The following is a 13,456-nucleotide window of genomic DNA, read 5'->3' on the forward strand; positions in this document are numbered from 1 at the left end:
TGTGGAGAAGGCAAACTTTACTTCTAACCTGCAAGGAAATGATTATTTCTGGGGAGAAGGGAACTGATTTTGGATGGGGAATGGGGGCAGGGTGCAGCTTCCGTGTGCTGGCCCCATTCTAGCTGCTGACTTAGGAAATACATAGATAGGTGGTCACTTTACCGCTAAGTTCTACATGCAGAACCACACACGCAAGTTGTGCACCAGCACCGTCCTGGCAACCAGCAGACGGTCAAAGCCAACTCTTACTTAGGATGATGATATTATTCTGACATCTGACTATGATGATACATTCTGATGATATTGTTATTGCTACTATTTTCACTAGTATCACTACTAATTTCTCCTCTGTAATATATATGTAATATATGTATATGAAATATATATATACTACTAATATATGCCTCTTGAAAATATCAGCTCAGAGAGAACATAAGAAAAATGCCTATATGTGAGGTAAAGCTTCATTTGTGCTATTTTCTTTCAGTTTCCCCTCTGTTATACTTCTAAATGTTCTTCTTATACACTCTGCATGATGTTGACCACAGATTTTGAGAGGAACTACAGTTTTTCCCTCCATGTGAGTACTTCTTCAGCAAGGCTCCCAGCATCAGCAGCAGGAGTCCTGAACCTCTGCAGGATGAGCTAGAACAAGAGACGAGGCGTGAACAGGATCTAACAAAACCTCCTCACTGAAAGGAAACAGTGAGGGAAAGTGCTCGACCCCTCACTGCTCACACCCCTGAACTGCTCTCCTCCAGCTCCCCAGCCAGGACCGATTCGGTTCTCAGGTAGCTGTTGTGGCCCCCTTCCCCACGCAACAGAAGGCAAGGATTTACATGCAAGGCTGTGAAACACACACGGTCACTACATCAAATGCTCACCATATTTTAATGGTAAAATATTCTTTTAAAGAGATAAAATATAAGATGTTTTAAAAGTGGTTAAATTTACAGTCTTTGGTATTTAATAAATTAATCAGTAATAAATTGCAGTTTATTAATTGTTCTGCATGACCTTGGAATCAAGACACTAACAGAAATTACAAGACAAAAAACATCAATGAATCAATGCACATGTATTTATCCTAAACATCTACCACACACAAGAAACTGTCAAAAAATACAAAGAAATGCATGACTTAGTTTCCACCTGATTGATGCATAATCTCAGGAAACAAAACACCTATGCACCTGTGTTACGTAAGGAAATTTATCTAACAATACAATGAAACAATGCTACCAGGCAGGAAGTAATCAAATCAAATGTATGACAATGTCAGAATTTTGAGGAAGGGAGAACTCGAGTCTAGGTGGGATGCTTAGAGGGGCTTCATGAAAAACATGGACTGAGTCAGCTTCAGGTAAGAGTCAGGGATAGGAAAGGACATTCTCGACACAGCAATTTAGTGAACAGAGAGACGGAAAGTATGTTAGGTGAGAACAGACAAGTCTGACTGCTATGAAGAAGGAAGGGAGAATGCTAGGCAGGGAGGCAAAGAGTCAGATGGCCTCGTGAAGGACTGAGCAGTGCTGTACTCAGTACATCTGAAGTGCCGCGGCATGTCTGTAACTCTTTAAAGATAGAGATTGTTCTAATAAATGACAGAGAAAGAACCAGTATACACTCGTGTTGTACACTTTAAATGGATGTACTTTGTAGTATGTAAGTTATGCCTTATCTGATAAAGTCAATTTTTAAAATTTCAACAACTCAAGTCAAGGTTGCTCCCTTTCCTGACAATTCCCTTACCATGCTTCTATACTTGTATGATGAAATGCACCCAAAGCCAAGCCGCGATAATTATTTAACCAACCCCTTTACAAAAATGTGATGTTTTCTCTACCTCTAGTTGGCCTAATCACATCTCTCCTGCATATCATTGCCAAATAACCTTCCAGAAGAACCCTTTTGAATTAGGTGTATCATCTGCTTTAGAAACTTTGAAACGCTGCCCACAGCGTTTCCCCCAAAAAATAATCAATGTGAACTTTAAGGTCCTCTATAATTTGAGCTCAATCTACCATTCTGGTCTCATTTTTCACTACTTTCTATCTACACATAGACTCATATCTTTCTTCAAACTCCACTACTCACTGTTTTTCTAAACATAGTTTGTCTATTTCCAGTTTCCACATCTGTCCTCAAGGTGTTCTCTCCAACTGATATACTCTAGCCTTCCACCTTAATCCTACCCACACTTCAAAATCTAGCTCAAATGCTAACCTTAAGCATGGAGTCTTTTTTGAAGGCCCCTTCAAGTATGATCACTTCATTCTCTAAGCTTTCACTGAAGTCTCACTGTGCATGAAAGCTAAAAACACCATTCTTTATGTCATTAATAAGAAAACACTTGTCCTTGAGGAACTCACATGATCTCTATGCACACAAATGTAACTGATTACAAATTGTATAGAACAAGCTAGAAGGATATGCTTAGCAGTCAGTATTCACTCAACAAATACTTGTTGAAAGAATGACTATTTGCATATCATAAATATCCCAAAAGTCACTCAAACATAAGTATACAAATAAAATGGTAATCTTTATAGATTTAAAAAAAAGGAATTTTACCTTGTCAGTTGTAAGAGGTTTTGCAGGCTTTTCTGGCTCCTTTTCTCTCTTTTTCTCTTCTTTTTTTTTTTCCTTTTCTTTCTAAAATATAGCCCAAAGTTTTGATGAGTTTATTTTTTAAAAAATGTCAGCTCAACACATTTTTATTTTATTAGTTTGAGTCACCTTGAGAAAGGTACAAATATTCAATGATGGCAATATCCAGTTATACTGAAATATAAAAGTACACATAGAAAATTCATACTCTCATTGAGCTTATATATTGATAACACACTTTTTCATTAAAAAAATTAAGACAGAGGTGAGACAGTTTAGAACTTTTTTGATAGTTTATAGAGTTTGCTTTAAACAAATGAGACCTCTATTCAATAAATTCTCACTGCATCTTTACGTACAGCTTCCTAATAGCAACCATGAAGTTGAAATTTGAATAAGAAGTAAACTAACTGATGGAACAGAATTCCTCATCACACAGATGAAGACAGATTATAACATGTAAACAGGAGGAAAAAAGAATAAAATCACTTTAATTTTTAAAAATATCACAAAACAGTTTTGGTCCATTACTATAGTGTTGTGATAATAAAAAAGGCAAATACAATAATTTTCTCATGAAAAAAAAGTTACAGATGCTTGGGGACCAGAGCCAACTGATTAGTTAGTGTATCTAATTTAATCCAGTCTGGGTAAACTATAATGGTATTATGATGTTCACAGTTTGCATTTCCAAGAAGGATGAAACAAGATACAATATTAAAAACTTAAGGGTCACACATATGTCAAAAAAGGAACATGAAATAAAGATTAAGCAAAGAGTATTCATCACGCATTTAGAGGGAAGAGATACTAGAAACCTAGAATAGGATGGCTACTGCAACTGAGCACTGACCCAGACCTCAGTTTCATGGCCGCAAACATGAAAAGGCAAACTGATAAAACTAGGAAAGGCAGAATAATGAACACAGAAAACTCAGCCCAAATGCCCAAAGGTTGCATTTGCACCTGTGCCTTTAACATGGCGCTCGACATAACCTCTCTCAAGAAAAGACATTTTGCTATTTGTAAATCAGGAAAGATAACATTGGCAATTCCTAGGCTATAACATAAGAGGTGGAATAAAAGTTCCTACAGGCGAGGCACTGTGATGAGCACCTTGTTGTTTAATTTCATTTTTACAATAACTGTCGTTAAAAAAAGGCATCGTTGTCGTTTTACAAACGGAGAAACAAAATCTTAGGAAAGTAATGCACAAAGCAACACAGCTCACCAGCGACAGGGCCGAGGGCTACCAAGCCGAGCTCTCAAATCTCTACTCACTGCCATCAGTGGAGCACAGTTACTCATCATGGTGCTGTTCTTCCTCACAGCAGCCAGTATTTACTGAACTCTATGACCAGACACTGTTCTGACTCATTTAATCCTCACAACCACTTCATGAGGTCGCTAATATTATCCCCACTTTATAAGTGAAGAATAAACGAGATGTGCAAAAATCCTTTCCATACTATAAAATGTTTTCCAGATATATCAGTCAAATTTAGTGAGAAAAGCAGCGTGATTGACCACTCTCACTAACACGCATGCTCCTCTACTGACACAGCACAGGGAGTGGACGTCCACCACAGCACAGGGCACACAGCAGCAGGAGACACCTCTGTACAGTGGTCTCTGCTCCTCCACCAGACTACAAGCTCCTTGATGGCAAGGGCTATATCTTCTTTGTCTTTGTATCCCCCATGTCTAGCACACCATTTATCAAAGAGTAGACAGAGAAAAAGTGTTGCCTGAAAGAATGTCTCAAACTAATTCATTAAGGTCATTATAACAAAAGAAAAAAAGTAGAGTCAAAAAAATTAAAACCCCCAAATATCTGTAGGGATGACTTTAAATACCCATAATGGTAGCATCTTGCACCCTGACCACCCCTACCCCAAACACATTCTAACAATTATCATTGATGCTTCTATACTACACACACTGTATCTGCATGATGGTTACTGTTGCTTAAAAAACCAAACTTGATATGAACTTTGTTCAAGTGCTTATAACAACAGAATCAAAGAAAGAAAACATTTTTAATCAAAGACTTTCCTAATAAATCAAAAGAATTCAAAAGCAACTATAAAAAAGTTCCTGCAAGTATAAGGTAGCAATGAAAACAACAAAACACTAATTGCTTCTTAAATGTTGAGATCTATCTATGGTACCAATAAATCAGTCATTATGAAATTAAATATAGATTAAAGCCCTGTAATCCTACCTGTGGCACAGGAAAATAGTCTAGAAATTGTTGTATTTAACATATTTCATATAAACAACTATTACAGCACTCTCAAATTATGGCACATTGTGAAAAGAAGATCGTTTACCACCAAGCACTACATAATGTGGCTTGCTACAACACTCATACCTCTAATTTGTTTTTCTCAGCAGCAGCTTGTAGAGAAGGAGAGGATACCAAAGGCTGAAGAGGAGCATCAGAGGAGGAAATCTGTGAATGCAGATGAAAAGTCAGGAAAAAAAACAAGGAGGCAATGAGAATTGATAGGCACAGGGAACAAACAAAAACCCACGTATTTCTGATATACAGAAGCACTTTGAAGTATGTTAAAGGAAAATAATGCATCAAGGAGAAAGTATTGCTGCTTAAAATTTCCATATGGAATTTCTAAAAGTAAAAGTATTTATTATAGAATAGTGTATGATTTAAAATGCATTTCACGGGGCTGGCCTCGTGGCATAGCGGTTAAGTGCACGCGCTCCGCTGCTGGAGGCCTGGGTTTGGATCCCAGGCACGTACCAATGCACCGCTTGTCAACCCATGCTCTGGCGGCGTCCCATATAAAGTGGAGGCAGATGGGCACCCATGTTAGCCCAGGACCAGTCTTCCTCAGCAAGAAGAGGAGGATTGGCATGGATGTTAGCTCAGGGCTGATCTTTCTCACCAAAAAGAATAAAATAAAATGAAATGAATTTCACTATAATATAAAATTTAAAATGTACTCAGACAAGATCATAACAAAAGTATTTGAAAAATAATGAAGTTTCTCCAATGGTTCACTTTTAGTCAATGTTAGTATTGAAATACTAATGCTCTGAAGCATGAAGACACATTGTTCCAAGTAGCAGGTGAGCACAAATGAGTTTTTGTTTTTACTTACAATAACTGTTTTGAGAATGGAAAATAAAACAGAGCTGAAATAGTAAAAGTTAATTAAAGTTTTACACAACTGCTTAAGAAAACAGTAAAAAGGCTGGGAGAAAAAAGAGTGGATTAATGCACTATAACAGCTGAGCAGCACAGGGACGTATAAAGCAATGGATACACTTCCGTCTTGAAGATCAGTATGCACAAACACCATTCCAGAGCTATACTTGCTGAATTACCCCAAAAGCATTATAAGACAATCATATACGCAGCAGAGGCCTTTTCACACATCTTCCTACCCAATTTCTACATGCGTAGTTGATCACTTTAATGGAAGCATTATCTTCCTGCTCTCTTTACTGCCAAAATATAACTGAAATAACGTTTACAAAATGCGTAGTAGATCTCTGGAGCCACAAAACTGACATCTCTACATTGCCCTATCATATCAATAGTGCCCGTGAGGAATTTTTAAAAATAAAAGGTGCTGTTATAGAAAGGTCATTACGTAATGTCAAAATAACGTTGTGAGATGACAAGTCCTCATTCAATCTTCTTGTTATTAAGTTAGTTATGGCTGTAGTTCTTGAATCACAACCCAAGACCACAAACTTAATGGGTTTTTTCTCTTACACACTGTTTGTTGGCTATTATAATTTTGCAAACTAGCCATTTAGTCTACTAATGAAAATTACACATAGAAGAAAATATTTAAAAAGTCAAACTGCACCTTAATTAAAGCCTGGCTTCAAGGCTGCTGACATTATCCTATAGGACATTTACCTGCCAGAGATCTTTAATTGCCACTTTATGTAGAAAACAAAAAATAAAAAAGCACATAAAATCACTTAATGTGATAACCTTACTGTATCATAAAGACCTTTCTGTCCAAACTCATGTAAAAGCTGAACATAAAAATATAAAAGAGGAACAGGGGCATTTAGTATGTCGAGGGTTACTAATTCAAGATAACTCACTGTAAAAGTGCTTGTTTTCGTTTTGAGAAGATGATAAACTGATCTGGCCACTTTAAAAACTTAGAGGCAGGAATGAAAAACTATTCAAAAATATCAGTAATTTAGCAAAGTATTTTAATGTCAAAAAAAAAAAAGCTGTAATACTATGTTCCAGCCAGCAAAAAACACAAAGACCTCTTCAGTAGGGAAGACATCTGAAAAGTCAAAGGGCAAGTCAGTCGGTGAATGGAGAAACAAACTGTGGTGGTATACAGTCGGCCCCCCGTATCTGCAGGTTCTGTATCCGCAGGTTCCACCAACTGTGGACTGAAAGGCCTGTGATGGCTACGTCTGTACCGACCACGTACAGACTTTTTTCTTGTCATTATTCCCTAAACGATACAGTATAACAACTATTTACACAGCACTTACATTGTATTAGGTACTATAAGTAATCTAGAGATGATTTAGGGTATACAGGAAGATGTGCACAGATTATATGCAAACACCACGTCATTTTACATAAGGGACTTGAGCATCCAAGGATTTTGGTATCCGAGGAGGGGGACATCCTGAAACCAATCTCCCTCAGATACTGGGAGATGACTGTACCCATAAATTGAACTAACATCCATGAATTAAAAAGGAATGGTCTAACAGTACACACAAAAATCGAGCTGAATTTCAGAAACATACTGAAAGAAAGAAGCCAGACACAAGAGTACACAGTGTATGATACCATTCCTATAAAACTCAAGCAAAGACAAATATAATCTACACTAATAAAAGCACATCAGTGGCTATCTGGGCCAGGAGTGGGAGCTAAGAGGCACAAAGGAACCTTTTGGAGTGAAGGAAAGGTTCTATAAGCTGATTGTCATGGTGATATATACACAGGGGTATATATTTTTCAAAGCTCACTGAACTGTATCTTAAATTGTCTGCTTTTATTGTACGTAAATTATGCCTCAATCAAGTTGAATTTTACAAAGTCAATGAGCAGGATAAGATACATTATGTGAGCAAGGAATGAAGAAATAGAGGTCAACATATTGACAACTGGAAGCAAAAGACACTACAGAACATGGAGATAGATGAGGGAAAACAAACAAGGGCAGGGGAAAGAGAAAAGAAAAAAATACAGAGGTAACACAACCCAGGTGCTCCTGAGCACTCTTTCTAAATCTCTCAACTCACCTTCCACCACCCCCCACTAAACGCCCCAGCAGGAAATCACTGTCACCTGTCACCTGTATTAGTCCTCCTAACTGTCTCCTCACCCAAGTCTTGCTCTTCTCCAAACTATGACGTTCTCAAATGCAAATCTCATCACTGTATGTCCCCACTCAGAAGCCTTAAACAGTTCACACACATCATATACAGAGAGTCCAAACTCCTTAGCCAAGCCACAAATGTCATCTACCTTCTCTCCCTACCCTTCCCTACCCTGGCTACACTGCTGTCCGGCCACACACAATTCCAAGCTCCAGCTCTCCAGTGTGCTTCTCCTGCCTCCACAGGTCTTTGTTCCTGCTGTTGCCTCTGCCTGAAATACCCACACTTCTGCTAGTTCCCACCCATCCTTTAATTCTGAGTTGACACTGGCCCTCCAGTCTGAGTTAAGAGGCCACTTTAGGTGCTCCCAAAGCTTCTATAATACTTCCCTATTGTAGAAGTTATCGTTATCCCATGTACAGATCTGTACAGATCTGACTACTTATCAGTACTCTTTGTTCAACTGAAGTTCTCTAAGACAGACATTGTTTCTAGTCTGTTCACCACCTTTGGCATCCAGCATTCAACAGGTGTCCATAAACATTTTTTATTGAGGAAAAGAAAAAACGAGGAAGACAGCATCTCCAAGAGAGAACCAAAAGGAGGTTTAATCTCAGCAGTTATCATTGTTCATTATCATTGTGCACTGCTTTGCTACAAACTTTTCTGAAATCTCATATAAATTGTCTACACTTATTGTCAAATTCAGAATTTATTTTAGATGTTACTTCCATTTCATTGGATTCTAGTACTTTCAGAGAGAGAGAGGACAAGACTTTGGCCTTAGTAAATTCAGCAGTCATGTTTGAATGTTCCTCTGTTCCCTACCCTTCTCCTGCCCTCTCCAGCCACAAGAGAACGTACAGGGGGGACCCAGTGAGGACATCCTTCAGGAATAAATGAGTTACAGTCCTTCCTTCAGTTACTCTTCAGTGCAGAGGTGCCTCTCTAGGTCACCACCAGCATAAACTACAGGTGAAGAAACTCCCAGAGCAGGACAATCATACAAACTCACCAAGATCTGGCAAAAGAAAAACTCATCAGGCAAAACAGGTTTCCAACTCTTGCCTACCAGGATAAGGTGAGTAAATACACCTTGAAAGGGTATCAACTATTATAAAAACATCTTGATTATTTGAAGGCCATTAAGGCAAAATGGTCATCTATCTTTTCAAGAAAAAATTACATTATTTTCTTGATGATTTTTTTTTTCCTATCACTCTTTTTAACAGAATAATGCTATAATAAAAATCTGGTGCTCCAAAACACTGAAAAATATCTTACAGATTAATTGCTAGCAGCAGAATGCTTCAAACCCATTTTGGAAATTCTTGGATATGTTTTTTAAGTGGAGATTTTATCACAGTTGTTCTCAAATGGCTATCTCATGAGCTTTCAATATATTGTGAAGCTCAAGTTTTTCAGGAGTCCAGAAATCATTTTAAAAATATGATTTGCAATGTCAATTACATTCCATGGCATGTCTTAGATACATTTAAGTCATCTAAGTTTCTCCTCCCTATCTTGAAGGACATCTAAAATTCATTGCAATTCACACTGTCTTGAAATTAGGGCTCACATATCTTAAATAATTAGATAATCATCGGGTCACTGTAAACAGAGCTTAATAAAATTACTAGTGCTATCACATTTTCATTATAATACAGAACACATTGTTTCTACAATAATTTCTAAGTTGAAATAATGGATTTGTTTACTTTAGTTTAAAAACATATACAAAACAAAACAAGTAAAAACTTTACTGTTTAAATTTCTCATACAATACTCAATTTATGGCAACTGATTGGAAAAGCAATTTTGTGTGCAATTCAGATTGGAGAATTAAAACCTTTGTGTGCTGCAACTCAAGTATATACTCAAATTGAGTTCACTAGATTACTTCTGAGAGATGAGAAGTGGTAAAGGAGGCAAGAAATATATACGATAAACTGAAACAAGCACAAGTGAGTGCTCATTTTCAAGTCACCAATTCCCAAAGATTATTAGCTGTTTTTCCAAGACAAAATGAGGAAAATTATGGGGTCAGGATTAAATAGTTAGGGTTACCTATACATTTTACTGCTCTCGTAGATTTTCTTTTTGTTTTTGATCATTATGACGCCAAATGAATAATGTGAACATGGAAATAACGGGGGAGAGGGAGAGAGGAGGTGAGAGGGGGAAAGAGGGAAAGAGAAAAGCTGCTGATGGAAAAGAGCAAATAATACGGCAGAGCCTCACCTCCTCAGGAGCCCTTATCACTGTGCTTCCATTGTGACTCACGGTTGATTAAGGGGGGGGAGGGGAGAAGACAGATGGGCAGATTTCTGCGCTCAAAGTTTTTCAATTTCCCCTATCACTCATTCAATTAAGAAACAACCAGGGAGGGCAGATTCATTCTGTGTCGGTGTGGTACAGAGAATTCTAAGACAGCCACCCAAATTCCCACCCCCTGGTATATACCCCCTGTATAATGCCCTCCCTTTCAGCGTGGGCAGCCTATGAATATGATGGAGTCATGCCTTTGATTAGTTTGTTAAATGACAAAGGTGAAGGAATTTTGCACATGTAATTAAGATCCCAAAATAGTTGATTATGGATTAATCAAATAGGAGATTATTCTGGTGTGTGCCTGGCCTCACTTGCTGGGCCCTTAAAAGGGGCCAGGCCCTTCCTGAAATAAGATATTTCAAGTGTGAGACGAGTTCTCCAATTGGCCTTGAAGAAGTAAGCTGCCATGTTGTAGGAGGATGGGGTTATCTGGCAAGGACCTGAAGGTGGCCCCTAGGAACTGAGAGTGGTCCTGTCCAACAGTCAGCAAGACACAAGACCTGAGTCACACAGCCACAAGGAAATGAATTCTGACAACAACCGTGAGATGGAAGAAGACAGGAGCCTCAGATAAGATCAACCCCTGGCCAACTCTCTGATTTCAGCCCAGTGGTAGCCTAAGCTGAGAAGTCAGCTAACTCATGCCCAGACTTGACCAACAGAAACTGTAAGACAATAAATGTGTGTTGTTTTAAGTCACTGAGTTTCTACAATTTGTTAAATAGCAAAATAAAATTAATACAATAACCATCCCTTACTCAAAAAAAGTGGAAAATCCTGAGTAGTCTGGCATTCGAGTCCTCCATACAATCCCTATTTGCCTTTCAAGACTCATTTCCTCATACATTTATTTTCTCCTCATCTTCCCACCCAGAGAGCCCTCTTTCACACTCACAAGACAAGACATGCTTGTGGACTACTCACCAAACCCAAACACCAAATAACACACCTCAACCGTCTTTCCTCCTCATCTTACTTTGGCATAGATGGGATAAAATGCCCCTTCAGCCTGAAATGTCCTTCCTGCATTATCAACACTCATCCCATTTTCTCTTTGCTGAAATCCTTCTTTTCTATTAAGAATAATCTCAAACATACCACCATTAAGAATTCTACCAGTGGAAACTAACTAGTGCTACCTAAATTCTGTGTTCCCATAGCACTTTTATTCTTCTATTATAACAGTTACTACATTCTGCTTTAGAATACAGCTCATTGTGCATGTACATTACGTGTTGATAATGTCTGAAAGTAAGCTACTTTGGACAAAGATTATATAATTTCAGGGGCCGGCCTCGTGGCGTAGCAGTTCAGTGTGTGTGCTCCACTGCTGGCGGCCCAGGTTCGGATCCCGGGCGCGCACTGAGGCACTGCTTGTCAGGCCATGCTTTGGGGGTGTCCCACATAAAGTGGAGGAAGACGGGCACAGATGTTAGCCCAGGGTCAGTCTTCCTCAGCAAAAAGAGGAGGATTGGCATGGATGTTAGCTCAGGGCTGATCTTCCTCACAAAAAAAAAAAAGGATTATATCATTTCAATCTCAGAGCCTTGCACATGGCATACATTCAATAATGTTTGTTTGTTGCATGACTAAATGAACAAATAAAGGAAAGAACAATCCAAGGGAACTTTGACAGGCAAGCTCTGTCATTCCACATCTATTTCAAAATGAGAGGCTAGCACAGACCACAGCAGCGAGGGAGGGAAGCACTGAGGGTTGACAAGAATAAGGGTGGATATGATACACCCACACTGTCACCCAGCACCAGGCAGTTACTTTTAAAAATGCAAAAGAAATAAAACATCTTTTTTCTGCTTGATGCTACAAACCAGTAAAAACTCTAGTACAAAAACATTTCTACCTGTAACATATTTTCCCTTGTTTCTGTCGTTATCTGAACTCCGCTTTCCCTTCTAAGCCTCCTCCCTTAATTCATACTTACAGTGCCACACGGCACTCAAAACCATATGGCTACACCACAGCTCCCTCCATAAAAGCAGCATATACCACCCTCTTGCTTTCTCAGAAGTACCACGTTCATAAAACCAGACACCATATTTATTAACATTCGCTGAAGTCACTTGTCACAATTACAAATAAATCCCTAGGAATGAAGGAAGTACCATCCTTGCCCCCTCATACTCTACTTGATGGATTCCCATGGGGCTTAGTTCACAGTCACATTAAATGGCCTGGGACGCGGGGGACAATGTTTTAGAAAAACAGCAAGACTCTCCCACTGTTTTGTTGTAGTTTATTGCTTTGTATTTTGCCACAACATTCTGAAATGTTCACGTTTCAGAAGGGCAAGAAATTTATCAGTGGTTTTTTTAAAAGGGTTAAAAAATTACTGCCTTACACAGAGAAACGGGGTCCCCTTCAGGCCCATACTCTGGCTTAACATAAGAAAATAAAAAGAGTAGTGTTATATCGGCAGTACTAAAAAATGACAGCTAAAACAAGAGGAAACAGAAAAATTATAAAAATCCGGCACAGGGCCGGCCCCGTGGCTTAGCGGTTAAGTGCGCGCGCTCCGCTGCTGGCAGCGCGGGTTCGGATCCCGGGCGCGCACCAACGCACCGCTTCTCCGGCCATGCTGAGGCCACGTCCCACATACAGCAACTAGAAGGATGTACATCTATGACATACAACTATCTACTTTGGGGCTTTGGGGGAAAAATAAATAAATAAATAAAATTAAAAAAAAAATCCAGCACAAAAACTATAAAGATAAAGCAATTTGGAGCCATTTAATATAGAAGTCACAGCAGTATCAAGCTTACTAGGCACTCAAGACATCTCCGTATCAGAGCACAACTGGTATTCAAACTGTCCCTCCTTAGATGGCCCCTTAAGTGCCCTCTTACTCCTTAAGTGAGGTGCTTAAGTATCAGATATTTATATTTTGTCTCATACTATGTTTATTTTTTAACTTGGTCTCATCCCCACCATCAAATTTAAATCTCTCTGAAAGCAAACGTCATGTCCTCCTTGTTTTTAGTATCCTAGGAAACCGTGACCAGAATAAGTGATCAAAAACTATTATTTAAATGAATGTGCAATCTGTTACTGAAGATAAAACACTGGATATAAATATATAATGTAATACATAAGAATAGTAATTACTTGCACATTGATTGCCATGAAAAGAGGAAGAAATATTTTAAACTTG

General features: G+C 38.6%; 1 protein-coding gene across 2 annotated transcripts in view; it reads right to left on the reverse strand.

Annotated features, from left to right (window-relative positions):
- SMAP1 (small ArfGAP 1) overlaps positions 1 to 13,456 on the reverse strand; it is a 155,690-nt gene that overhangs the window by 64,301 nt on the left and 77,933 nt on the right. The window contains exons 5-6 of one of the 2 annotated variants that reach the window (XM_058554058.1): positions 4,985 to 5,065; positions 2,575 to 2,655 (exon numbers count right to left, since the gene is read on the reverse strand). In XM_058554058.1, coding sequence (XP_058410041.1) covers positions 2,575 to 2,655; positions 4,985 to 5,065 — 162 coding nt within the window. The remainder of the gene's footprint in view (positions 1 to 2,574; positions 2,656 to 4,984; positions 5,066 to 13,456) is intronic. The other variant, XM_058554059.1, reaches the window with a different exon arrangement.

The sequence above is a fragment of the Diceros bicornis genome, chromosome 14 (genome assembly GCF_020826845.1).
Source record: "Diceros bicornis minor isolate mBicDic1 chromosome 14, mDicBic1.mat.cur, whole genome shotgun sequence".
NCBI lineage: Eukaryota > Metazoa > Chordata > Mammalia > Perissodactyla > Rhinocerotidae > Diceros > Diceros bicornis.